A 26,045-nucleotide genomic window follows, 5' to 3' on the forward strand; every position below is an offset into this window, starting at 1 on the left:
ATTATATTATGAGAATGAATCCTACTACTTCTGGTTCTGGGGTTCCGAAAAAAAAAACCTGGGGCGACCAATGTAAAAGGCTGACCAAATCTAAATCTAAATCCAAAAATAGGACCCAAATATTATTTTTCGGTTCCAAAATTTGATGATATAGATGAACAAACTCAAGGAATGAAATTATAAGTTTCTACATTAAATGAAAAATGTCCATATAAATTTACTACAAAACAAAATGTTAGATACATTATTAAAACAATTTAAAGGCAATCTAATTAATTTGTTAACAAAGTTTGAAGTTTGAGGCTTAAATAACCATTTTCTCTTTAAAAAAACTAGTAACTAGAGTAGCATTTTCAACAAAATTGACACTTTAATCCAACGATGATATTTACAGATGCAGACAAATCGTGTTCACGACGAGGAGACAGGTAGGGTAAGATAAAGCCATTGAATTTGATGGTCACCTTAAAGGTGGAATGATATCATATGATATGATATGATATTAATATTTTTTATATTATACTATATTGTTATTATTATTGTATATTTTTTTATTGTGGCTTGATTTGTGAGTGGTTCGAATGCATCAATTACTGATGTTTTCCTTAAAAAAAATTTATATATCGACATCCATAGCATGTAAATAAATAAAATTGAGTAAATTACTATTCGTTCCATGATAAATCAAAGAATGCTTTCTCTAACAAATACTAATACACATAATAACATCTATAATTGAAAGGCAAACAAATCATTGGAATTTGCAACAGTCCAACTTGAAACTTTTCCTCAATTGACAAAACATTTCTTTAAATTAAATTAATTAGAGTTTTGCAATTCTCTGGAAATTGTTTCTGTTTCTTGATTCCCATAGCCCACTAATATGACAAGAAATTCTAAACGTTTCCTAAAAATTAAAGTCGGGTACAAATTTGGTACCAATCAATGGTTGGAGAGTCATTTTCAAATCTATAAATTTGCCTCCCAAAAACATTTCGAATTGTTATTATTCATTAAGGAGATTTGGTTCACTAACTACCTTTCAACACTTATCCTAAATTAAGTGTTTTGTTAATCCATAATATTTATTAAAAATTACTAATAAATTAAGAAATCCAGTATTAAATCGTTTAACAACTCTAGATAGGCATATTAGATCGTACGTTTAACCCTAGGTGCCAAACATGTGATCAAAGACTATTGTGCAAAAACTGAAAGATCAAGCTAGAATACGAACTACTGACCAGGAACTCTTCGCGTATGAGTAAGAACGGAGAACAATTAACAATCCTTCGATCATAAAAGATATATACGGTGGATGCATTTTCTTAATATATAACGATATGCAGTAACTTTACGTTCATTGCATAGCAAATGCAATAATCCTTGCAGTGTTCTCACACTATGTAATAAGATGTGTTTTTACACTTTCATCGATTAGATACTAAAGATGAATTCAAATCCTCTAGGGGCGATTTTTTTCCAATACTATTAATTTTCACCATAAATATGTAGTAACTTGCACTTAAAAGTGTAAGCCTATATTTATTACAACTAGTATCCACCCACGTGCAATGCACGATCCAAATATTTTTCTGAAACGAATGATAAGAAAAAAGAATTTAAACACCAAATAAAATGTGCAGAAACGAATAATCAGAAAAAAGAATCTATACACCAAATAAAATATGCACAAAACTGTAGAGAGCTCGACAGATAAGAGAAAATGTTTTTGTTGATGTGTAATCCATATGCAAGTCTATAACTTTTCTAGCCACAAAATAAATATGAAAAGTCATGGAATGAACACTCTATAAGCATTCGACGGCCAACAAAATAACGTACCGCATGATCTTGTAAAACACATTGTTTGCTGATCACAATGGTTTTGTCTCCAGCTGCGGTTGTGTCAAAAACACGAATGCAGCGTACTTTGACAACCAAAGAAATTGACGAAGCCTCGAGGTCATTGAGCATGGTGTGGAATGGTTCCATGGCATCAAGCTTTCTTTTTATGGCAAAAACAAAAATAGTATGTGGATATCCAACCTTTAAATGACATGTTTATATGCTAAACATTATGCACGTAACTTGTGAAACCTCCCATTCACTCCACTTTGTATTAGTCGTGTGATTACCATTTATTAAGTTAATTAATGGAACGTGTATGAAATATAAATCAGTTACAATCAATATAGTTATGGATGAATTAGTACATGCTCTATATTTAATATAGATAAATAAATCGGTAAATTCTATCCCTACAATTATGGAATTCAACTCACTCTAGATTTCTAATTTAATCATCAATATAAATTGAATCAAATTATCTTTGTTAACCTTCCACTCACTCCACTCCCACTTACTCTAGATTTTTAATTTTTAATTTAATATATTTTTAAAAAAATCTCTCCAAAACTCCCCTTTTATATGTTGTATAGATAACAAACATTTTATTTAACCACCCTTATGTGTGTTGTTTTTAAATAGAATCCTTTTATACGTAATTTTTTCAAAATTATGATATGTTATATAACCTATATAACATTTCTCATGTGCTAGTACTTCTATATACTATATCTTACATATGTTTGAATTTGAATATCCCACAAACTTTTATAAAAAGATAAATTATGGAGTAGTAAAAAAAAATCACCCAACACTGCTCACTCACTCTCCCTACTCCTATAAACTAAGCACCAAGCAAGATCACTCGAATCTCATCTTTTGTTCTCATCTCATCAAATGGATTCCAACGCTGCATTCAACAAATTTCTCTATTCAAATTTCTCCAAAAAATTAGAAAATTTCATTTGGTCTAAAGAGGAAAACCCTTCTCCTAATGCAGAAGAGCTCAACGAGCCCGTGATCGACCTCGGTGGTGGCGCCCAAGCCACTGATCTCGTTCGAGCCGCGTGCCTCAGCCACGGCTTGTTTCAAGTGACCAACCATGGCCTCGATTTGGAGCTCATAAATTCAGTATATGATCACGTGAATTTCTTCTTTAATCTCCCAATTGATGCCAAAATGAGGGTTCAGAGGCGCCCCGGGAGCTTTTCGGGCTACTCGTTTGCAAATGCAGATCGGTTCTCTTTGAATCTTCCATGGAAGGAGATTTTTTCTTGCATATTTAATGAAGGTGGTAGTGATTCTGATGAGATGCCCCTTTTTTTCGAATCCGCATTTGGTCAAGAATTTGAGAAGATAAAGTGAGTTTTTTTTTTATATATATATATAGATTATTGTTGTTCTTGCATGTTTGATACTATGTTTTGTCTTTTATTATGCTCAATTATGTTACTACTATTTTGTTTGTTTTGGAAAGTATATATGCATATACCTTCACTATGTGAGGTGTGTGTTTTCTTGATTTCTTGTGTGTGATATATGCATGGTCAATGATGTAATCTTGTTCTAGACTATGTGAGGTGTGTGTTTCCTTGGATTTGATGAGTTGGGAGTTTATAGATTGTATGAAAAATTTGATCTTTACTATATATGACCTAAATAATGTACGGTTACATTGCATTAGTAGTATTTTATTAATTTTAAATTTTGGTTTATGTTGTTGCAGATTAGATTTCCAAAAATATTGTGATGCCATGAAAAAGTTGTCTCTAACCATAATGGAAATATTGGGGGTGAGCTTGGGGGTTGATAGACAATATTATAAAGATTTTTTTGAAGATGGTAGCTCTATTTTGAGATGCAACTTCTACCCTCCATGCCAAGAGCCAGGCTCTGCGATCCCACTGCTCTCACCATTCTTTACCAAGATCAAGTCGGAGGTCTTGAGGTCTTAGCCGATGGCCTATGGAAGTCGGTGAGGCCAATACCCGGTGCCCTAGTTGTCAACCTCGGCGACACTTTCTCCGTAAGTCAGTACTAACACGAATTATCAAAAAATATTTTTGCTCCAATACTAAAAATTTAGAAGAAAAAAAAAATCAGAATTTGTGACAATTATAACCTAATGATTGATTGAATGTAATAGAGCCTTTTCCATGTTGTTAAGTTGTAATTGTCATAAAAAAGTTGGTGTATAATCACAGAAGAGACATTTGTAATTGATGCCTTTTTAATCAATCAAGAATTGTACGGATTAGAAAGTGATTAGACAACACTTATAGTGATATTTCATGGGAAATAGTCATATCAATATGTTAGTTTGTATGTTTTGTGAAGGCATTATCAAATGGAGTGTACAAGAGCTGCCCACATAGAGTTGTGGTGAACAAATCATTGGGGAGAATTTCAATGGTGTATTTCTTGTGCCCTTCAGAAGAAAAAGTGATCAAACCTCCCAAAAAGCTAGTGAGCTCAGAGAGGCTGAGGCAATATCCAGATTTCAAGTGGTTGGATTTCCTCAATTTCACACAAAAACATTATAGGGTTGATGTTGCAACACTCCAAAATTTCACTAAATGGCTCAATTCCCACCAGCCAACCTAAACCCTAGGTGGCTAGGGTTTCTTAGACTTTTGTCACCCCACCACCACAATTTATGCAATATTTATACATGCCACTTGTGTGTGTGTGTGTGTGTGTGTATAAATGTGTGTGTATAAATGTGTGTGTGTGTGTATTTATTTTGGTGAGTCTAGCTTGCTAGCTAGCTAGCCCCATTGTTTGTTATTGGGGTTAAAGGTATTGATTGGAGGGGGGTGGCATATTACTATGTAATGTTATATCTCATCGTGTGTATGTTGTAATATTTTATGTGCTCTTTGTTTCTTGTGATTTATTTCAACGTGTTAATCATAACTTTGACGATTTTCTTAATTGTCTCATAGATTTGAATTTGGGAAATTGAGCATGACATGGACGTTGGGAATGTGATCTCAGCCCTATTTTTTTGTAGGGATCGTAATTGAGTAAGAATTATACGTGATTTCAGCCATATTTAATCATAACTTTATCAATCACGAAAAAAAAAGAAGAAGAATGGAAAGAACATGATTCCGGTCCTATTTTTTGTACAAGACGTAAATCTGGAGTGAAACGACGACAATTAATAATTTATTCCACAACATATGTTTCCAGCGTCCGCATCTTACGTTCCTGGCATCCACGTCATACGTTCCCGGCGTCCATGTCACGCTCAATTTTTCCAAAATTCAAATCCATGGGAAAATTTCTGAAAATCGTCAAAGTTTGGATTAATTCGGTCATTTTTAAGTTATGGAAAATACCAGAGTTTGACCAAATTTTGTGATTTTTTGGGCTATTTGCCCTAGATTTTAATACTAAAATAGTATCCTAAGGGTCTTGACTTATCCTTTCACCAATATTTTTGTGATTCCATAGTTAGATTATATATGTACAATAACAATCAAAAGCTGAAAATTTTAAAGTGGAATGGAAAAAATAATTCACCCGTTTTTCATTTGATTGATCATGGCATGATTGAAATTGAAATAGTAGAATAGATGTAAAATATATGATGGGGGACATGACTGTAACTAAATCCAAAATATTTGCATGAGGACAAAAAACATGGGATGTGTAAATTATATCTTATCACCAATATTTATGAAATTTCTATTTTAAACAGCATTATATCACAAAGAAAAGAGCCATCCTAAAACAAAAATATCTTTATGAAAGTCTCTTATTGGTCGAGTTTTCTTGTGGCGGTAAATTTAAAGTCAATATATTTTTATTACAAAATAAAAACCAAATATTGCATGGGAATGCATTTTTTTCTTGTGGCGGTAAATTTAAAGTCAATATATTTTTATTACAAAATAAAAACCAAATATTGCATGGGAATGCATTTTCATTTAAAATTGATATATTGCACATTCAAGGCCTATTCATAATAATTACAAATAACCAAGCTTAACACATAAAATAATTTATTTATTTTAAGTCCGTAAACAAATCAAAAACCAAGATCAAATGAAGGCGCATCAAAAATCCCAAAATTTTGTTCTTTAATTTCATCTGAACCTACTATTTTTTCTGTTGAGTGCTCTGTTTTATTCTTGAACAGCTTTGTAGCTTCTTCTTCTAGTGCATCAAGATCGATCCCTTCATAAAAATCATCGTCTTCAAAAATATCTACGGCCTTTTCCATTGTCTCTACATGTACGTGCGCAGTCGAGTTCTCATGTGCAGCCCCGGAGAGTAGAGAGAACTCCGTGTCTAAATTAAGCATTGGTAGGGAGTGTGCTTGGTGGAGGCTCAGTTTTCTTTTCCGACTATCCGGCCTGCTCTCGAGCATCTCTGTGGGAACCCCGTTGCCTGCACCTTTGTTGTTCCTGGCAGTTGATTCAGAGCCAGTTTGAGGAGCATCGTCGCGTCCTGTTCCTGTTGAGCTTCCGCTTCCATCCATTTTGCTGCTTTGAACCACAGAGTCGGGACTGTGGCTTGATGGGAAGCTTGGGGGTCTTGGAAATGGAGATTGACTGAGTAACGATCGCCTGCCATTAAATTGAAACGGTAAACATAATATAGGATAATCCACTACAGACTGATGAATTGAATGATTTTGAGATCATACAATCATAGTCTTTCAAATACTCGTAAGTTCAATCTATCATCCAACGTAAACAGACAAACGGGAAGATGATGGGTGTTATTGGTAACCTGTATATTGCCATCATGTCAACCCTAGTGCTGGCAGCTTGGGTATTAGAAGTTGTAGGATTGATCCCGTCGTCTATGAAGCTATCCTCAAACGAACTGTCCTCTTGTACATCCTCCTCGTCATCCGACGCCATAGCATCAGATGATACCCTAAACATGAAAGGGTATTAAGATAGGTAAAATGCCTCACCTGTATGAACTGTAGAAGGTGCACTTACTCGGCTTCTTCTTCAATATATGTTGCAGCGCCTTTTGCTTGCTTCTTCTCACCTCGAGGTTTATTAAGAGACTTCTGCAAGCATAAGTGGCCCAGTAAATTTGCATTTTCATTGATGAAAAGAATACCTTTGAGAAGCGTAGTGGATTTATGATGGCTAACCCTTCTCGAAACATATTTTTCGCCTGCACCAGATGAGTTTCTGGATTCTGTTGGAACTTTCCTGTTGCAATCTCCAAGCTTCCGCAGCCTACGGAACTTGAACGGCTGCTCGACACTTTCAGGCTGGACACCACAATCTGGAGTCCAATCTTTACTGCTACTCCTGTCCGAGAGTTTAGTAACAGGAGTTCGCAGCTCATTTGTAACGGGAACAGGTGAGGAGCATGCTCCCACTGTGCCCGTGTTGCAATCCCGTGGAGGTGTTCGAATGCCATTGTCGATATCCATCTCCCCCAAGCTGCCATTTATATCTTCCCTCTTGTCATGTTGACAAGAGTTTAGGAAACGCTCAGTTTCCAGATTTGGGGGAGAAACGAGAGCAGGACAAGCGATACCATCACCTTGGTTGCCCTTCCACATCCCTGCATCAGAATTGCAGACAGAGGCATTGATAATTGTACATGTTATGAGGAATGCTGCAATGAATACATACCAGAATCATTTATCGGAGATTCTGGAACAACTCCACTTTTGATTAAATTAGTCAGTCTCGGACTAAGATAGAAATCTATAAGATCCTGGTCTGAAATATCCATTTCGTTCTGCATTCTGCTTGAAACTGGGGAATGGAGAATTTCCTCAGCCTCGTCGAACTTCTTCGCATCTTTAGATGAGAGGTCACCTACACTAAATTCATGTACAGTGACTTCGGTGGGTCTTGGGTGCAAAGGGTGATTATCTATAGGTTGCAGAGGAATCTCTGCGCAGTCTACACGTTCCTGTATTGAGTGATCAAGAGAAGCCATACTTCTAGATTCAATTCGTTTAGAACTCGAATCTAGAGGCACTTTAGGTAATGATAATACCAGGACATTTCCAACACTATCAACAGACACAAATTCTGAAGCAAAGAGGAAGGTATGAAGCCAAGTTTTTGGTTTGTGAGAGTCTTCGCTCTGCAGATCTTTCACAGTCACTTGAAGCTCTCGACCCGATTCTTCCGCTTCTCTATTCGATTCCTCTTCAGCAGGATCAGTATACCTCTCTGAATTTGAAACATTCCAAAAAAGAAAACCATGTAGAATTAAAAAGCAGCCAAGCATGAAGATTCTAACATTGTGTTAATATAGCTACTAAATATTTATGCTGTGCTTTCCATCTTTTTTGATCCTTGATAGATCAAATGACGCTACATCTATCGAAATGGAAGTCACAGACGGCAAAGGCCTATCTTTTGCCAACTAGTTACCTTCTATAATGTTATCACGAGGCTCTGCCTCTGAAACTCTCAAGCAAGGATCTAGAATGACATCGTCCTGAATCAAGATAGTAGCTCAAATTATTCCAAAAAATAGCCTACTGAATATAGACGAGCCTGTTGTGAACAAACAAACATACCTCTGCTGAGGGATTGCGATCGTGAGAATATGGTAGGTCTTGCAAATCCTGCATGGTATCTATTAGTAGCTGCGTTCGAGATGAATGCAGCACACTGTTTGCAGGCGATGGATATGCCTGGAAGTGAGGAAAAGCAATGAGAGATGGTCTCCAAGCATCTTCTTGAGTGGCGACAAAATACTTGGCGAGCAAATCTTTCTCAGCATCTGTAATTTTGTCCTTGTATGCTGGCCCTGGAATGAGTTCAGAGTCCTTTGCTTTTGACCCACAAGGAACAAATTTTTCAATTGACATTTCAAGAAATTGCAGTTCTGGTTTGAGAAAATGTGGAACCTGCAATTGCGCGTGTAAAGGTAAAAAAACCTGGTTATCTATCTATAACAATGATTGTGTCAGGCAAGTGAAACATAATCTGCAGAGAAAGCATACCATCCTTGGACTCGGGTGGAAATTAAAACTCTTTGTGCCACCATGTATCATGTGCTTACTTATAGACTTGCCATTCGCTTGCTTTTGCTTATAACCTCTCAATTCTGCCCCTTCGCATGCTAAAACTAGTGAGCTAGTTAAGGAAACTGCTTATGAAAAGGATTTAAGGTAATTAGTAAATACGATGTACAAGATCTACATACGAGAGACACAGATAGAAAAGGATATCAACTCGTCCTTCCTGGTTCCTCCCGGTTCTCCCCATGCGTTGAATCATCCTCAAAGGCGAGATATTAGCATCAAAGCATATGACAAGATCAACTTCCATGATATCAAGACCTTCCTCACCGATTGAAGTTGCAACAATGACATTGTACCCGCCTGTCCGAAATTTCTATGGACACAAGTATATAACCACTAAGAACCGAACAGAATACCACAAATAGACAAAGCAGTACCTCTAGAACTGCTTGTTGAATTTTTTGGGATTGTCCTTTTGAGTTTTTTCCTGCAGAGAACAATAAGGTCAAAAATTAATTACAAAATACGAAGTACAAAAATTTACCAAGAAATATAGCAACAGCTAACAATTTGAGAGCACATAATAATGGTTGAGGAGAATAGATAAAGGCACCTGTGTTTTGTCCAATGAATTCTGTAGCTTTAACAGATTCCCCAATGTGTTTAAGTGTATCAAGTATGTCCCTGAATTTTGAATATTAAAGTCAGAACTAAATTTTTCTTATATCTATACATTGATTCAGCATAATAGGCTACAGAAATCAAAGAAAGAAACGAAGATAAAGGATTCAAGATCACCTGACACTACCCCTGAAATTTGAAAAAATTATCACCCTGGAGTTTTTTGGATCTTTTACCTCTGCACCAAAATTCCTTAACATGAATAACACCACATTTTTGCTATATAAATAAAAAATACTCAACTAAAGAAAAAGGCCGAAGAAAGTTTCCACACAATAAGCATATCACTGTCAAAGAACAAAAACCACAATGCTACATACTAAAATGTTCAGTCAGTACTTCCAGCATTTTTGTTAGTTTGGGGCTAGGAGCACCGTGGGTAATAGTTTTCTGCATTATAAGTTTTGCTTTCAAAATTGCTTCGTTTCTGCTTAGCAGTCGTGCAAACCACCTGCATAATGGAGATAACTTTAAACAAAAGCGGAGAAAGGTTTACGGATCTAAATGCTGATTAACAGTGGCATACCCTTTTTTCAATTTTTCATCAAGCAGCTCAAATGCAGGCCTTATACCATGGCTTGAAAGCAATTTCCTGAGATGGTGCAAAGTAACAAGAGCAGCAAAATAACCCATGAATTCACCATGCCTTGATAGAGGAACATTTGCAGGCGGCTTTTTGCAAAATGTCTCCTTTGATCTTAGAAAATCACAGGGGCTCAACTATGTATTACAAAAACAACAGGACATGGGTGTGATTTTTCATTCAGCTAAAAGGATGTAAACAAATTTGAGAATCTGACAGTCCAGTGATCTGAAGTTCAAACAATAGGATACATGAACATACTGTCTTGATGTCTCTCTTAGGAAGCAGCCCAAATGAGCAAAGTTGGGCATGATATGGACGTCCAACTTCCAAAAGCAGACTATCTATATCGATTGCTTCATCACCCATTGGTACCTAAAAGAAAAATCTTATAATTTCATATGATTCCTAGAGTATAATTCAGTTATTCATATATGTAACTAGTAGTACCTCAATTAGTTCTATCTTTCTATCGTGCACATAAGGCTGTACATCTGGATCACTTTCACTCCGGTATTCAAGTGTTGATATTTGAAGATTGTCAATGACATGCTGGATTGTCTTCTGGTTAGCTGAATTATGACCAAGAAGAACAATTTAACAAAAGCAGTCTGAATATTAATCAACATCTTTTGGGTGAGTCTGTGCAGCACTTACATCCGGGTGTTGCAGACAAACCTAGTATTCTTAGTTGGGTGGAAGCATCCATCAACTGCAACATTGGTCAAATTGTATAAGTTTTTTTTTATCGAATAGGGTGACTAATTAACAGGCAAGTTTTAATCAAGCTCTAAGCTAGACCAATGGACTCTATGTGCTCGCCTATGTGATCCACTTAGCATAGCTCATGAGAATGCATTGGTTTAGGCTGTACTATATTTTGATAGTTCAAGTCAAATTCAACTCACTTCACTCCAAACAAGTATTTACAAGCCTATTATTTTTCAAAGTTTTAGTAATATAAATTGAAGAAGTAGATGTATAAGCAAAATGAATTATAAATACAAAACAAATGCCTAAAAACTATTTCTTTTGGTATTTAGTGCATTTTTCGCTCTAAATATATAGCACAAGAACGCATGAATGAAAGAAATAAAGAAGTAGTACACCTCTCGGATAGCTACGCAGTAGGAATAGTTTCCTGACGCACGATGTGCCTCGTCGATCACCAGGCACACCAGATTTTTCACCAAACAGGATCCTACATCATATAAATTTAATAAAGAATTTCAGTCAAAGTATCATATGAATATATAAGCAAAGCAGATAAAAGTCCTCATAATACTGATTTTCATGTAAAGACATCCCAATAGCCAATACAGAAAATGTAAATATGGAATAGTAATTCAAAAGACTTAGAATCATAACATATTGTTCAATTCACTATTTTACTAGAAAACGTCCATGAATCAAGGAGAATTGAAAAGTAGGGTTTAGCGAAGCCATATTTCTCACTGTAGAGTTTGTGTAAGTAGATCTTTAACCATGACCAATTTTATGTAATAGTACAAGTTTGCACCAAGTGCTATATTCATGATAAAATTGAAATGGAAAAACGCTGAGCCAATGCAAGTGATTTTTCAAGGCTTCCCCACACTTATAAAAACAGAATGATAAATACTAGTATATCACAAACATATGAGAACTCTGGCAGCTCATTTATCATCATTTTCTAGTTCCACATATGATGTTGGATTATTTATGTTTCAAATTTTGCAAATGCACACCAATAACATATCACAACAAGTTGAGAAACAGACCAGACTGTATATCCTTCTCTAACACTTGTGGGGTAACAAAAAAAACGCGTTTGCATTTCCAAAGTTCTGCTCTTCTCGAAGGACTTTTCTGTCCCGTTAGATCAATAGTCCACTCCTAATATCAGTAGAATGACATCTTTTTAAGTATCGGTATCAATATGAAACATAAGAAATGTAAGTCCGAGAATATTGTAATAATAGGCTTACTTGCGGAATACCAACAATCTTATGGCAAGCTTCTATTTGTTGCAGCACTAGTGGTCGAGAAGGAGCAGCAAAAACTATTTTTCCTGCAGAAGAGAGTTGGCAAGATTGTTGAACAAAGACTTCTAGCACCAAATATTTGCAAATACAGGTAAACACTAACATGATTATCAGCATGCTATATCCTATATACTTTGACAGTGGTCATTCTATGATGTCTTGTTACAACTTGGAAATACTAATATACTCCATCCATCACATAAAATAGAGACTTTGGTGACGAGTACGACAACGGGTTTTAATACGAAATTAGTAAAGTAGGATAGAAAAAAAGAGAGAAAGGTTGATCCGCATTTGATGATTGAGACATGTAGTATATTATTATTATCAATAGTACAGGATCGCATACCTTCAGGAAACCATCTGAAGAAGTTATACATGACTACAGCAGCAATTAGAGTTTTGCCAAGTCCTGTTGGCAGTGACACTAAAGTATTGGCAAACAGTGCAGTCCTGGTAATAGATAACTGATATTCACGAACGGGGACATTTACTGACACGAAACACAAGTGAGGAATAAATTAACAAGTTGAGTACCTCCCAATGATATTCATAAAATTAAAATAAATAAAATAGATTCTATAAGTTTTTCAAACAAGCTTGTCACAAGCAACATGGAACACAAAGATCAATCACAGTGACCTCGATTTCTAAAGGCTAAAGCAAAGAAAAGTTGATCAACACCTAAACACTTTGGGAATCACATGACACCTAAACATGTTGTCAAAGGTTTGTCTTAGAAGTACATCTCACTTTTCAAAATTTCACCTTCTTAAACGATGGCCCCATAAGGATTCTGTCATATTTCTTGTACACATTTAGTCAAACAGCCTCAGCTCAGATCCGACACATCAACACACACATCCTTTCAATGTAGTTGCTCGTTCTTATAACTCAACAGACAGAAATAAACCCTTATAAATAGGTTTTGAACCTTTGTACACAAAAGAAATACCCTTTCAACAAATTCCTAATTCACCACTAAGATAGTCTGCTGTTATGCATATGATCAAGTTGTAAACTGTACACACGAAATCCAAGCCCTCGTCATATTATTTAATACCCTAATGTTGTTTCCAGCAACTTCAGCTTTCCCGGGACTAAACATAACATATGCAGACAAGCCTTCCGAGATCACAAATAAACACACACCAACAAAAGAAAGACATAATACATACGCATATATGTATATATACCAGGGTAAATCCATGTCTTGGCAGTCTCAGCATCAATCTTAACAAACTCATTAACCTTCTCAGTTTCTCGACAAATATTTTCCCCAATACCACTACTCACACGTTGCTGCCCACACGAAATTTCCACCCTTTCCTCAAATTTCCTCGAATTGCAAGACGAAGCCCCAATAAATCTATCTAAAGTAGTCTGCCTAGTCGAAGGCGCTAAACTAATAGCATCAAATTTCCCCTTTTTCCGCATTTCTTCATCTACATTCACAAACATCTCTTGCTTGCGATGTGAATTAGGAACGACTGCGGCAGCAGTCGCCTGGCACGCCACGTCGATTTCGTGCACAGCTGCTTCCCAATCGAATTCCTATTTCGTATGAATCAGATTGAAATCAACATAAGACGCGTATCCAGCAAAATTAACAAAAATATAATAGAAGTGAATAAATTGAGGTTTACATCATCGTCGTCCATGATTCGCAGAGGAGAGGCTGTGGATGCCAAAGCAGCTCTTGGTGAAGAACTAGTGTTGAATTTAATGGTGGATTTTGGGGAGGGAGATGAAGCAGAAAACCTCGAATTCGACTGAGAAAATTAGCGGCAAAATTCCTCATTTTCAATTATTTTTATTATTTGAATTTTCATTTGAATTAGATATGTTAAATACCCTATTAATGAATTAGAAAACCCGATCCAACATAGTACTTACCATAATTCAATAAATGAAAATTTTTAATTTAGCAATATGATTGATATTGTTATGTTGTCTAAAACGTGACACAATTTTGATTGACATTCGATATTATCACATGAGCAAATCATAAAATGATAAAATCATGTTATACCATCTCCAATCATACACCAAAACTCATTTTTGGTGTAGATAATTTCTCCAATCGTACACCAAAGGCAAACTCATTTTTGGATTTTTGAATGGCTTAACACTAAATATGGTGTTTACTCCAAAATTTTGTTAGACAAATACTCAAAAATGGTGTAAACATAAATATGGTGTAAATGGTTGGAGTAAAATTACTTTTTGATGTGACATATACTCAAAAATGAGTTTGAGTTTGGCATGAATGGTTGGAGATGGCCTTAGTGCCAAAATTTTGATTGATTGCAGATCTATAGAAACCGATAATTTAGTTGCAAAATCAGAATAGTTAAAACTATCATAATTTACACACAAATTTTAAAGGTGGTGTGCAAGACAAAAGTTTAGGAATTTAGTGGCAAATTAATCTTAATTCAAATACCTATAATAAATGAAAATGATTAACTATAGTTAGTATCATTTGCTTTCAAATTATATGGAAAATATATTTTATTTTTCCATTCGAGCAAAAACTCACATGTAGAGTATGTTGTACTCTATCTAATAGTACTTCATCTTGACTCACCTAAATTTACTAAACATATCTTCTTTCATTATTGTAATCAAAAGAAACACTTCAATTAAAATGAGAGTTGAATAAATATTTATTTCCTTCCGCGTATAATTGTAAAATTGCAATAAGTGTGTGTACACCTATAAAACACAATCCTTGTATCCCAATTCAGCATACATTCCAACCCAAATATTTACACATTAACAATTGAGTTTGAGAGAAAAAAAAAACTCTAGAAAAGATGAAGAAATTTGCTATCTCCTTCATATTTTATTTGGTTGTTCTACTACCTATGTTCACCCCTTCTCTAGGTACATGCAATATTAGTAGTATATATATGTTGGAAAATTTTATTTTATGTAATTTTCATATGTTGAAATATTTATTTGATATAACTATTGTTTTTATTTTTTAGGGCAAGAGTTGAAATAGATATTCCAAGAATAGGTGCATGTGGTAGCAATGGACAAAGAGATTGTTTTTTGAAGGTTGTGGGATCTAATCCAGCAAGCAGAATGCCCAGAAAAATTCGTTGTGTTGATATAGGAAAAAATAGAAGCAAATGCACTGGTGAAATTGTGTGCTTTTGAATTAGGGGTAACTATGTTATAAAAATAAAGTAATTAATGTATTTTACTTTATTTACGGCTTATTGAGTGAGATCAAATGATCAATGGCATTGTCATGATTCATCCCATTTATAAAGTTAATTTGATTTAATTAAGTTAAAAGATTGATAAATGGTCTCTTGTTTGTTACAAATTTATATGAATGTATCTAGCTTTGGTTTGTAGTTTCAAATTTTCAATTACCATGAGCATCAAATTAACAGCATCAAATTGATTCTAATTACTCCATATATATGAAAATGTTAATCTCGGGTCATTAGGTTACCATCATCCTAGTATATAGTAGCTCGTTTGATGAGAAAGATGAGATATAACAAGATTTGTTAAATAAGATAAGAAATGCGGGCTTCGTGTCAAGATAAACTCGGATGAAGGTTTTTTTGTTATTGTTTGATAGACAAGAAATTATCTAGATTTTGTATTAATAAATCATAATAAATAAGGTGGAAATGCTATCCGACCAAATTTGTGAGATACATATCTTTGTATTTTAAGGAAATTTTTGCGGGCTCGAATGGGTCATAGAGAAAACCACGGGCTGACATAATAGGTTAACTATGATATCAGACATTTAGAAATAGTCTTATAAGTATCTATATCTAGGCATTACTAACTTATCAATCAAGCCCAACAATTACCATATTAATCATTAGATTATAATATCAACGGTCGTGATTTTAATTTTTATGAGCTACTGATTATTGAGTGTTAATACACATTAAAAGAAGTGCTAATACTAGTTCAATTGTGGTTATATTTGTTATGTACTTACTATGTTTTTATTGAACTTTGATATAGTGAGAAGTCTATAGTGATATATTGGTGACAAATCTATGTTGGTGTGGTTGTATATATATTGATAGTGACAAGTCTATGGTGATCTATCGTTGTGTTGTGTTAATATAATTCTTAACTCACCCTCAAATTACTAAGTAAAATTAAATAATAGTCATTAGATCATTAAATCAAGACACAAAATCATTTAGTTATGAGTATCAATAAAGTGTATAAAAAATATCAATTAGAGATATTAATGTCAATTAACAAAAAAGTTAGTTATAACTAAATTTTAAAAAAATATCTTAAAATTTTAAATGATTATAACTATCTCAATTTAAATTATTTTTCACACAATATACATTAAATTAAAGGTATCATTTTAAGAATTCTGAGGAGATCTCACTTACATATGTTTAGATATCAAAATTTAAACAAAAATTCTTGAATTTTCGTATTTTTTAGTATTTTGTAAGAAGCAGTCAAATGTCAACATAATTATCATAATATATCAATATAATTATAGTAGTTTTCTTATCTTTTTAAATTTAAATGATAATAAAATAAAATTACACGTGATAATTTATAGACCATTAGATAACTGAAAATCTTATAGACTTAAATTAGTTGCAGTTAATAATTAAAGATTGAGTTAGCAATTATGGAGTACTATTTTATAAAATGTTACTTAGTATTATACATTAATGTATTAATATTTGATATACTAGTAATATTGTATTGATTTTTTAATATATTATATTGCTATTTGGGATGAATTTATAAGGAGTAGATATTAATAATTGTCAAATAAAATGGAGAAGATGGAGTTGAATGGAAACAATTCTATGTGAAATATCTAAATCCAAGGAATAAATCGTGTAGGATATTATGAACAGTTTGAGAGAATTTAGAAATTAATTAACTACCCTAAAAGAAGATTACAATATTACTCTTTCTAAGTAAATTAAAACATAAATAAAATATGACATTTTTTCGAGCCATTGGATATGAAATTAAACGATTGAGATTTGACTGTTAATATCTAAATCCTCATAAATTATTTATTGCAGCCATTGGATAAATACTATACTATAAATTTTTCGAGCCATTGGATATGAAATTAAACGATTGAGATTTGACTGTTAATATCTCTATGTATACTATATTTGACATTCTTTCGGTAAATAAATTCCATTCTACTCACCAAATTCGCAGCTAATTGATTATGCTCCAAATCAATATTTCATCACTATAAATTCAGATTTTCTTACTCGATTCAAAATAATATCTATAAAAAGATCACTCTGCTGATCCCAAGCCCTCTAAACCTTATATATAATTTGAAAATTTCGAAGGAATAAAAACATAGAGAAAAGATGAACAAGTTCGCAATCACCTTCATGCTCTTTCTAGTCGTTCTACTACCTTTATTCGCCCCATCTGCAGGTACGAACTGTTTCTTATCACGAGTGTAGATTAGAGGTGCCCACGGTTTAGGAACCGATGGTTACGGTTCGGAACCGACGGTTCCGGTTTTAGAAATTGTTGAACCGGAACCGAACCGCGAGGGTGTTTTGCGGTTCCGGCTCCGGTTCCAAAACCGCCGTTTTTTTACGGTTTCTCACGGTTCTAAACCGCTGGTTTTTTTGTGGTTCCGGATTGATTTCACGGTTTTCCGGCGGTTTTTCGCAGTTCCAGTTTGAAACCGTCCGGAATCGACAGTTCCGGCACGGTTTTGGTTCGAAAATTTTTGAACATGAACCGAACCTTCAAAAATCGACCGTTCCAGTTCGGGTAAATTCTCACAGTTTCGGTTCAGAACCGTAACCGACGGTTACGATTTCGGTTTTAACCGCCGGTTGATAAACCTTGGACAGGTCTAGTGTAGATGAAGACCATTATTAATCCTTTGCTAAAAGAAAAAAATATCACTTATGTTGTGAATATTTGAACTTTTCCTATGCATAATTTTAATTTTTAATTTTTAATCTTGATTTTATTTTGATTATAACTTTTTAGGACAACAGAAGAAATATTGTCAGGCTCCAAGTATTCCAAGAATAGGTGGATGTGGTGAATATGGACATAGTGATTGTATTCTAAGAGTTTTGGGGGCTTATCCAGCCAGCAAAATGCCCTCTAAAATTCGATGTATTGGTGTAGCCAAAAACAAGAGCATTTGCACTTGTCAAATTGTTTGTGACTCTTGAATATTGAGAAATTTTATTTCAAACTTTTGAATGATTTGATTTGGGTTTTTTGGCATGATTATCATGATTCATTCCAGTCAATGATGAAAGTTTGATTGAGGTGGAATAAGATTCAGGTTTTGTTAAACATTGGCTCATGCTTTTTGTGTTTGATTTTTTTATGTTTCTTCCAAATCTGTCAATATTGCATCATTCGAGCACAAACTCACAAACGTACTAAATTCATTAAAAATTAAAATCTTAATAAAGTCGAAAATTATATAATTAAATAACTTAAAAAGCTGCAACATTACATACTTAAAATCCTAAACAAAGCCAAAAAAAACTACACATACTTACAAGGCTACAAACCCAAATCTTTCTGGAGTCCTAGAATCATCTTCCAGTGTACATCCTGTTGCTGTGGGTTCATCGTACTCGTGTCTGCGTACAAGGCTCTCTGCACCACTTGATACATGGTTGCTCTATTCGCCTCCCTCGTCTCCGATGAATCTGGGGGCGTCACACTGCTTGAGCCGCCCTTCGGTGCCTTCATTCTAATCGGATGGCGCATTGGCTCTTGGTTCACTCCCTCGCTCACTCCACGAGGAACATCTCCAATTGGCATCTGAAGAAATCGCAGCTCTGGTTCGAGAAATTGTGGAACCTGCAATTGGGCGTGTGAGGGATAAAGACCTCGGTTACTAATGAAACATAATCTGCAGAGAAAGCATACCATCCTTGGGCTGGGGTGGAAGTTGAAACCATTCGTGCCGGTGCCACCATTTATCATGAGATTACTTATAGACCTCTGTTTCGCTTGGTTTCGCATATAACCACTCAATTCCGTCCCTTCGCATGCTAAAACTAGTGAGCATGTTAAAGAAATCGCTTATGAAAAGGATTTAAACTCGTTTGTAAATAAGATAGAGAATAAAGGATATCAACTCGTGCTTGCTTGTTCCTCCCAGTCCGCCCCGTGCGTTGAATCATCCGCAAAGGCGAAACGTTAGCATCAAAGCATATGACAAGGTCAAATTCCGTGATATCAAGATGTTCCTCACCGATTGAAGTTGCAACAATGACATTGTACCCGCCTGTCCAAATTTTCTATAGACACAAGTGAAATAAATCACTGAGGACCAAAACAAGTACCGAAAATAGAGAAAGTAGTACCTGTAAAACAGTTTGTAGAAGTTCATGCGATTGTCCTTCTGAGTTTACCAAGACAAGCAACATCTAACAATTTAAGAGCACATAACAATAGTTATTAATGAAGGAGAATCGATAAACGTACCCCAGTTTTGTCCAATGAAAACTGTTGCTTTAACGGATTGCCCGATGTTTTGAAGCGCATCAAGTATGTCCCTGAAGTTGAATAGATATGTTAGAACTAAAATTTTCCAATATTTATCTATTGAGTATTGATTCAGCATCATAGGTTACAGAAAGCCTAATAAAGAAACAAAGATCAAGATCACCTGACACTACCCCTGAAATTTGAAAAAATTATCACCCTGGAGTTTTTCGAATCTTTCACTTCTGCACCAAAATTCATTAACCTCAATAACACTGCATTTTTGCCCATATAAATAATAAAAACTCCATTAAAGCAAATGGCCAAGGAAAGTTTCTACAACAATTAACATTAACAATATTATGTCAAAGAACAAAAACCACAATGTTACGTACTGAAATGTTCAGTCAGTACTTCCAGCATTTTCACTAATTTGGGGCTAGGGGCTCCGCGGGAAATAGTTTTCTGCATTAAAAGTTTTGCTTTCAAAAGTGCTTCATTTCTGCCTAGCATGCGTGCAAACCACCTGCATAATGGAGATAACTTTAATTACAAGCGGAGAAAGATCTACTGATCTAAATGCTGATTAACAGTGGCATACCCTTGTTTCAAAATTTCATCAAGCATCTCAAATGCAGGCCTTATACTATGGGTTGAAAGCAATTTCCTGAGATGGTGCAATGTAATAAGAGCTCCAAAATAATCCAGGAATTCACCATGCCTTGATAGAGGAAAACTCGCAGGCGGCTTGTGGGAAAACATATCCCTTGATTTTAGAATATCACAGGGCCTCAACTGTAAATTACAAAACCAACGAGACATGCGTGTGATTGTTCTTTCTGCTACGAGGATGTAAACAAATTTGAGAATCTGGCAGTCCAGAGCTCTAAAGTGCTAAAAATGAATTAGAGACACACAAAATGCATTATGTATTATACTCCATATTTTAAAATATCTATTTAGTCATGCTTTGAGGAAATTCTGGAAAATTTTATGATACAAATATAGGCTAGAAACCTACAAAAAGGGGGAAAAACCTAAAGAATGAACTAAATCCAAATATTAGAACAATAGGATACCGGAACATACAGTTCGGGCGTCTCTGTTTGGAAGTACCCCGAAAGTGCAAAGATAGGCATGGAATGGATGTCCAGCTTCCAAAAGCAGTCTATCTATATCGGTTGCTTCACCACCCATTGATACCTGAAAGAAATTTCTTATACTTTCTTATGATTCATAGGATAGAATCCTGTAATCATATAAGTGACTAATAGTACCTGAATTACTTCTATGTTTCTATCGTGCACAAAAGACATGACGTCGGGATCACTTTCATTTCGGTATTCCAGTGTAGATATTTGAAGATTGTTGATGACATGCTGGATAGTCTGCTGTTTAGCTGAATCATGCCCAAGAATAATAATTTCACAAAAGCAGTCTGAATACCGAATCAACATCTTTTGGGTGAGTTTGTGCAGCACTTACATCCAGGTGTTGCAGTCAATGCTAATATTCTTAGTTGGATGGGAGAATCCATCAGCTGCAACATTGGTGCAAATTGTATAAGTTTTTTATCAAGAAATATGATGAATAATTAACAGATAAGTTGTCATGAAGCTCTAAGCTAGGCCACTGGACTCTATTGCTCACCTATTTGGTCCACTTAGCCTAGCTCATGATAAGATGCATATGTTCAGGCTGTACTATGTTTTGATAGTTCAAAGTCTAATCCTAAAACTATATCTTTTGCAATTTAGTGCATTTTTTTTATCTAAACGTGTAGCACAAGAACACGTGAAAGAAATAATGAAGCAGTATACCTCTCGAACGGCTCCACAGTAGTAGTAGTTTCCTGTTGCACGATGTGCCTCATCTATCACCAGGCACACCAGATTCTTCACCAAACAGGAGCCTACAACATATAAATATATTATGAATCATATGAAAACCCTGGCAACTATTTTATCATCATTTTCTAGTTCCTTCATATGATGTTGGATTATACTCTTATAGTTCCAACATATGATGTTTCTGATTTTGCAAATGCACTCTAACATATCACTACAAGTTGAGACACAAACCAGACTGTATATCCTTCTCTAACACTTGTGGAGAAACAAAAAAAACGCGTTTGCATTTCCAGAATTCTGCTCTTCTAAGCATCCCTCCAGTTAGATCAATAGTCCACTCCTAAGATCAGTTGAGTGACAGCTTTTTAAGCATATGTACTGATATGAAACATAAGAAATGTAAGCCCGGGAATGTTATAATACGCTTACTTGCGGAATTCCAACAATCTTATGACAAGCTTCTATTTGTTGCATCACTAGTTCTCGAGAATGAGAAGCAAAAACTATTTTTCCTGCATAAGAGAGTTGTCAAGATTGTTGAACAGAGACGTCAAGCATAGTATATTTGAAAATAGTTAAAAACTAACATGATTGTCAGTGGTCAATCATACTATACCTTATATAATTTGACAGTGGTCAATCTATGATGTATTATTACAACTTAACAAAAACTAAGCAACGAGTCTATTATGTGACTGCTAATTAGACATAAGAACATCTTTGTCTCCTAAATTATTTTAAACATATGAGAAAAAGTGCAAAAAGAATAAATATTTCAACTATATCGCCCAAATGTACTTTCAAACATCATGGATATGTTCTTGTATTTTGGATAATTTTGAGCCATTAGGCCATATAGAAATCAGAATTTACTTTCGAGGAAACACCTAATTTTGTAGTAGTCATTAGGATCTGACAAATTAATAAAACATTTACTGCTAATGTCATAATGCATGACTTATCTTTTCATTGTATGGTTTGACTGGGTAGAGAACTAGGGATTTGTTATGCTTTCATTAAACACCTAAGAAGGCAATCATACGATGTCCAATTCAAGCACACTTGGCATAACTGTAGCATTTGATGATTGAGGCACGTAGTCTATTATTATTATTACCAACAGAGTATATTATTATTACCAACAGTACAGGGTCACATACCTTCAGGAAACCATCTGAAGAAATTATACATGAAGACTGCAGCAATAAGAGTTTTTCCAATTCCTGTTGGCAATACCACTAAAGTATTGGCAAAGAGTGCAGTCCTTGTAATAGATAACTGATAATCACGATGAGGGACATTTACTGCCAATTAAAAAAAAAAAAGTGGACGAATAAATTAAAAAACTTGAGTATATCATGATATTCATACTTGCACAAAATAAAACCAAATAAATAAATAACTAAAACAGATTCCATAAGTGTGTGAAACAAAGTGACCTCAGTTTCTAAAGCATTCAAAAGTTGATCGACATTAACACTTTGGGTATCACATGACAAGCACTACTGATAATTTTGTCGAATCTTTGTCGCAGAAGTACTACAGCAGAACCTCACATTTGCAAAATTTCACCTTCTTAAAAGATGGTCCATAAGGATATCTGTCATATTTCTCGTACACATTTGTTCAAACAGCCTCATCTCAGAATCAGCTCATCAACACTGCAACACATACTTTCCTTCAATGTAGTTGCTCATTCTTATAACTCAACAGACAGAAATAAAGCATTAAAAGTAGGTTTTGAACCTTCGCACAAAAAACAAATACCGTTTCCATAGATTCCCACTTTACCATTAAGATAGGCTGTTGTTACGCATATAATCAAGCTGTCTGTACACAAGAAATTCAAGTCCTCGTCATATTCAATATCCTAATTTTGTTTCAAGCAACTTCAGCTTCCCCGGAACTAAACATAGCATATACAAACAAGCTTTCCAATATCACCAATGAACACAAACCATAACATATACATATACACATGCATATATGTGCATTTACCAGGGTAAATCCATGTCTTGGCAGCCTCAGCATCAATCTTAACCCCAACACTACTACTCATTCGTTGCTGCCCATACAAAATTCCAGCATTTACTTCAAATTTCCTCGAACTGCAAGACGAAGCCCCATTAAATGTATTCAAATTAGTCTGCCTAGCTGAAGGAGCTGAACTAATAGCATCAAATTTTCTCTTTTTCCGCATTTCCTCATCTACTTGTTTGCCATTTGTGATAGGAACGGCAGTTGCCTGGCACGCCACATCGATTTTGTGCACAGCTGCTTCCCTATCGAGTTCCTAATTCTCACAAATCAAATTGAAAACAAAATAAGACGCATTTCCCCCCAAAATTACTAAAATTAATAGTAGAAGTGAATAAATTGAACGAACTAGGTTTACATCATCGTCGTCCACGATTTGCAGAGGAGAGGATGCGGATGCCATAGCAGCTCTCGGTGAAGTACTTGCTTGAATTTAACCTAATGGTAGGTTTTTGGAGTTTTTGGGCTTTCGCGTCACCTACGCAATACCCTTTCCCGCCACTTTCATCTTAAATTTGAGCAATCAAATAGAGTCATTTTTTCTTAAAAGGATCACCTACCACTTTTCTTACAACATCTCCTACTCCACACTCACATACGAGTAGTGGACCCTATCATCATATTTTGTGTTTATAAGGATTGGAGTAGGAGATGTTGTAGGAAAAGTGATAGGTGATTATAGTACATTTTCCAATCTAGTGTTTGATATGTTTGTTAAATTTTATGTGAGGCTCGCTCAGTGGACAAAGACCAGTTGAATTAAAGCTGAAAATAGTGTTTTATTATCATGAAAAATTGAGTGATAATAATATGTGCAACACGATATCAATCTTAAATTACATAGAATTTATTAATATAGCTCTCCGGCTTAGACATATAGAAAAAGACAGAGGATAGTTTTGGAATTTCCTATTTTAGTGTGACTTTAAATAGAAAACCGAACATGTGATATTAGGGTGTCTCCGGTGGCGCCCTTCCCACTAGGACTTCCCACACAAAATTCATGCCACGTCATCACTAGGACTTCCCATTTCACTAGGACTTTTCATTGCACTAGGACTTCCCACTAGGACTTCCCGCAATAAAATTAATAAATTCACAATTAAAATTAAAATTTACAGAATTAAAATTTCGACACCAGCCGTATTTATAGAGTTTTTTTTAAAAAAAATAAAAAATAAAAATTAATTTTCGGTGGGACGTCCGAGTGGGACGTCCTACCCACGCCACAGTGGCGGATGTCAGGTAGGACGTTGGGCTGATGGGCGAGGACATGGGACGGGCGTGGGCGCCCTTCCCCTTCACTACGACAGACGTCGGGTAGGACGTCGGCGACGTCCTACCGGGACGTCCGCCATTGGAGACACCCTTAAGGACTATAGATAACATACTATCGATTCAAACACCACATGTAGAAATTGAAAACCAAGATAAGCATTTCTACAAAATGATTATGTTTTTATCTAAATGAAAGATAAACTTCAATTCAAACACACTTTATAGGTATAAAGTAACATATTTTCCCACTTTTACTTTTTTCTCTATCTTACTTTATTATGTCTGCTTTATGATCTTTTTATTTAGGAGGAATGCATTACGCACATTTTTCTTTATCTTTATGCCGAAAAGAAATGTCTCCACTACTATGAACGGATGAAGTACTATTAGATACTCCACTCTCTCACGTCCTAAATGACAAAATTTTCGTTATGGGATGCATGTACCACTCTAAATTTTAGTTGCATGTCTTTAATATGTGACGTGAAATCGAAATGTGTCTCTAAATGTGTCTTTATTAAGAGATGCAAAATGAACATGTATCTTATCCATTCTGCAGTGCAAACTTAAAAGTGTAACCAACATAGAACTTAGTTCTTGAATTCATCTCTTGAATTAATCGAAATTCCGAATCATGCCAAATTTCAATAAAAATTTCACTTTTTAATAAAAAAAATGATATACTAGTTCATATTACTTGTATAGTTGCATTACAATTTAAAATAAAAAAAAATTATAACAAAATTTTCGTTGTATTATTATAAAAGGGAAAAGGGAAAATTATACAACGAAAATTATCGATAGCACACGAACAACACTGAGAACCCATATCACGCTGCGCCCCCTCCTCTACGGTTCCAGACCTCTTCAACCAAATCAGCCTGCAGTGTTATATGTGATATTTTCCTCCATATATCAGTGAATCGCTGAATCAAGTATGCATTACTGCGTGGTACACCCATCTGTAGGGGGGTTGCAATACCGTGACTTGTGCTAGCACCATCTTCCGGTGCCCAGCGCTCTGCAGCAAATCCTTCATCATCTATTATCATATTGTGCAATATGATAGACACAGTCATGATGTCTTCGACATCATTTTCGTGGCATTGTCGAACCGGGCACTGGATAATGGCTCATCCCGCTTGGAGGACTCCAAAAGCCAGCTCAACATCCTTCCTAGCAGCCTCTTGTTTTTTTGCGAAATAGGTCTGCTTCGGCCCAACTGGTTTCCGGATCGTCTTGACAAACACGGGCCAGCTAGGGTATATCCCATCAGCCAAATAGTATGCCATGTTGTACAGCGT

General features: G+C 35.1%; 2 protein-coding genes, 1 long non-coding RNA gene and 1 pseudogene across 6 annotated transcripts; 2 read left to right on the forward strand and 2 right to left on the reverse strand.

The window, feature by feature from the left end:
* Positions 1-2,745: 2,745 nt before the first annotated feature.
* Positions 2,746-4,745, forward strand: LOC125218067 (gibberellin 20 oxidase 2-like; annotated as a pseudogene).
* A 1,096-nt stretch (positions 4,746-5,841) lies between these two features.
* On the reverse strand, positions 5,842-13,896 carry FANCM (DEAD/DEAH box RNA helicase family protein). The gene is made up of 23 exons (XM_089062775.1): positions 13,753-13,896; positions 13,303-13,660; positions 12,456-12,599; positions 12,050-12,132; positions 11,843-11,957; positions 11,192-11,283; positions 10,740-10,794; positions 10,533-10,654; positions 10,344-10,457; positions 10,026-10,219; positions 9,820-9,950; positions 9,617-9,677; positions 9,432-9,502; positions 9,256-9,305; positions 9,026-9,191; positions 8,798-8,925; positions 8,369-8,701; positions 8,220-8,286; positions 7,464-8,015; positions 6,971-7,392; positions 6,810-6,883; positions 6,592-6,741; positions 5,842-6,425 (listed from the first exon to the last, which is right to left on the reverse strand). Exons 1-23 carry the CDS (start codon positions 13,765-13,767, stop codon positions 5,885-5,887), a joined length of 4,038 nt encoding a protein of 1,345 aa, XP_088918901.1. The 5' UTR covers positions 13,768-13,896; the 3' UTR covers positions 5,842-5,884.
* Positions 13,897-17,370: 3,474 nt separating this feature from the next.
* On the forward strand, positions 17,371-18,334 carry LOC148933029 (uncharacterized). The gene is made up of 2 exons (XR_016135461.1): positions 17,371-17,536; positions 18,110-18,334. It is a non-coding gene; the product is annotated as an uncharacterized LOC148933029 (long non-coding RNA).
* A 168-nt stretch (positions 18,335-18,502) lies between these two features.
* LOC125224031 (DEAD-box ATP-dependent RNA helicase FANCM-like) lies at positions 18,503-23,954 on the reverse strand. Of its 4 annotated transcripts, XM_089062776.1 has the most exons (17): positions 23,822-23,954; positions 23,425-23,719; positions 22,587-22,730; positions 21,856-21,938; positions 21,658-21,766; positions 21,397-21,488; positions 21,062-21,116; positions 20,854-20,975; positions 20,666-20,779; positions 20,178-20,371; positions 19,972-20,102; positions 19,761-19,821; positions 19,577-19,647; positions 19,456-19,493; positions 19,224-19,389; positions 19,016-19,149; positions 18,503-18,946 (listed from the first exon to the last, which is right to left on the reverse strand). In XM_089062776.1, exons 1-17 carry the CDS (start codon positions 23,864-23,866, stop codon positions 18,644-18,646), a joined length of 2,157 nt encoding a protein of 718 aa, XP_088918902.1. In that variant the 5' UTR covers positions 23,867-23,954; the 3' UTR covers positions 18,503-18,643. The 4 variants fall into 4 exon arrangements, with proteins under 4 accessions (XP_088918902.1, XP_047983328.1, XP_047983327.1 ...); XM_048127371.2 differs by lacking the exons at positions 23,425-23,719; positions 23,822-23,954 and adding an exon at positions 22,999-23,087; XM_048127370.2 differs by lacking the exons at positions 23,425-23,719; positions 23,822-23,954 and adding an exon at positions 22,983-23,076.
* Positions 23,955-26,045: the final 2,091 nt, after the last annotated feature.

Source organism: Salvia hispanica, chromosome 1 (genome assembly GCF_029641045.1).
Source record: "Salvia hispanica isolate PSC_SH4W2 chromosome 1, Shi_PSC_v1, whole genome shotgun sequence".
In the NCBI taxonomy this organism is placed as follows: Eukaryota; Viridiplantae; Streptophyta; class Magnoliopsida; order Lamiales; family Lamiaceae; genus Salvia; species Salvia hispanica.

Bases quoted from the DNA above. Each gene is read 5' to 3' on its own strand.
- FANCM (XM_089062775.1), bottom strand. The intron at 9,306-9,431 runs GTGCCTTTATCT...TGTTCTCTGCAG, and splicing joins ATTCATTGGACAAAACACAG to GAAAAAACTCAAAAGGACAA. The intron at 7,393-7,463 runs GTATGTATTCAT...ATTCTGATGCAG, and splicing joins ATCTCCGATAAATGATTCTG to GGATGTGGAAGGGCAACCAA.
- LOC125224031 (XM_089062776.1), bottom strand. From the start codon at position 23,866: ATGGCATCCGCATCCTCTCCTCTGCAAATCGTGGACGACGATGAT. The intron at 21,489-21,657 runs GTTTGTGTCTCA...TATATGTTGTAG, and splicing joins AGAGAAGGATATACAGTCTG to GCTCCTGTTTGGTGAAGAAT. The intron at 20,372-20,665 runs GTATGTTCCGGT...TGTAATTTACAG, and splicing joins CAAACAGAGACGCCCGAACT to TTGAGGCCCTGTGATATTCT.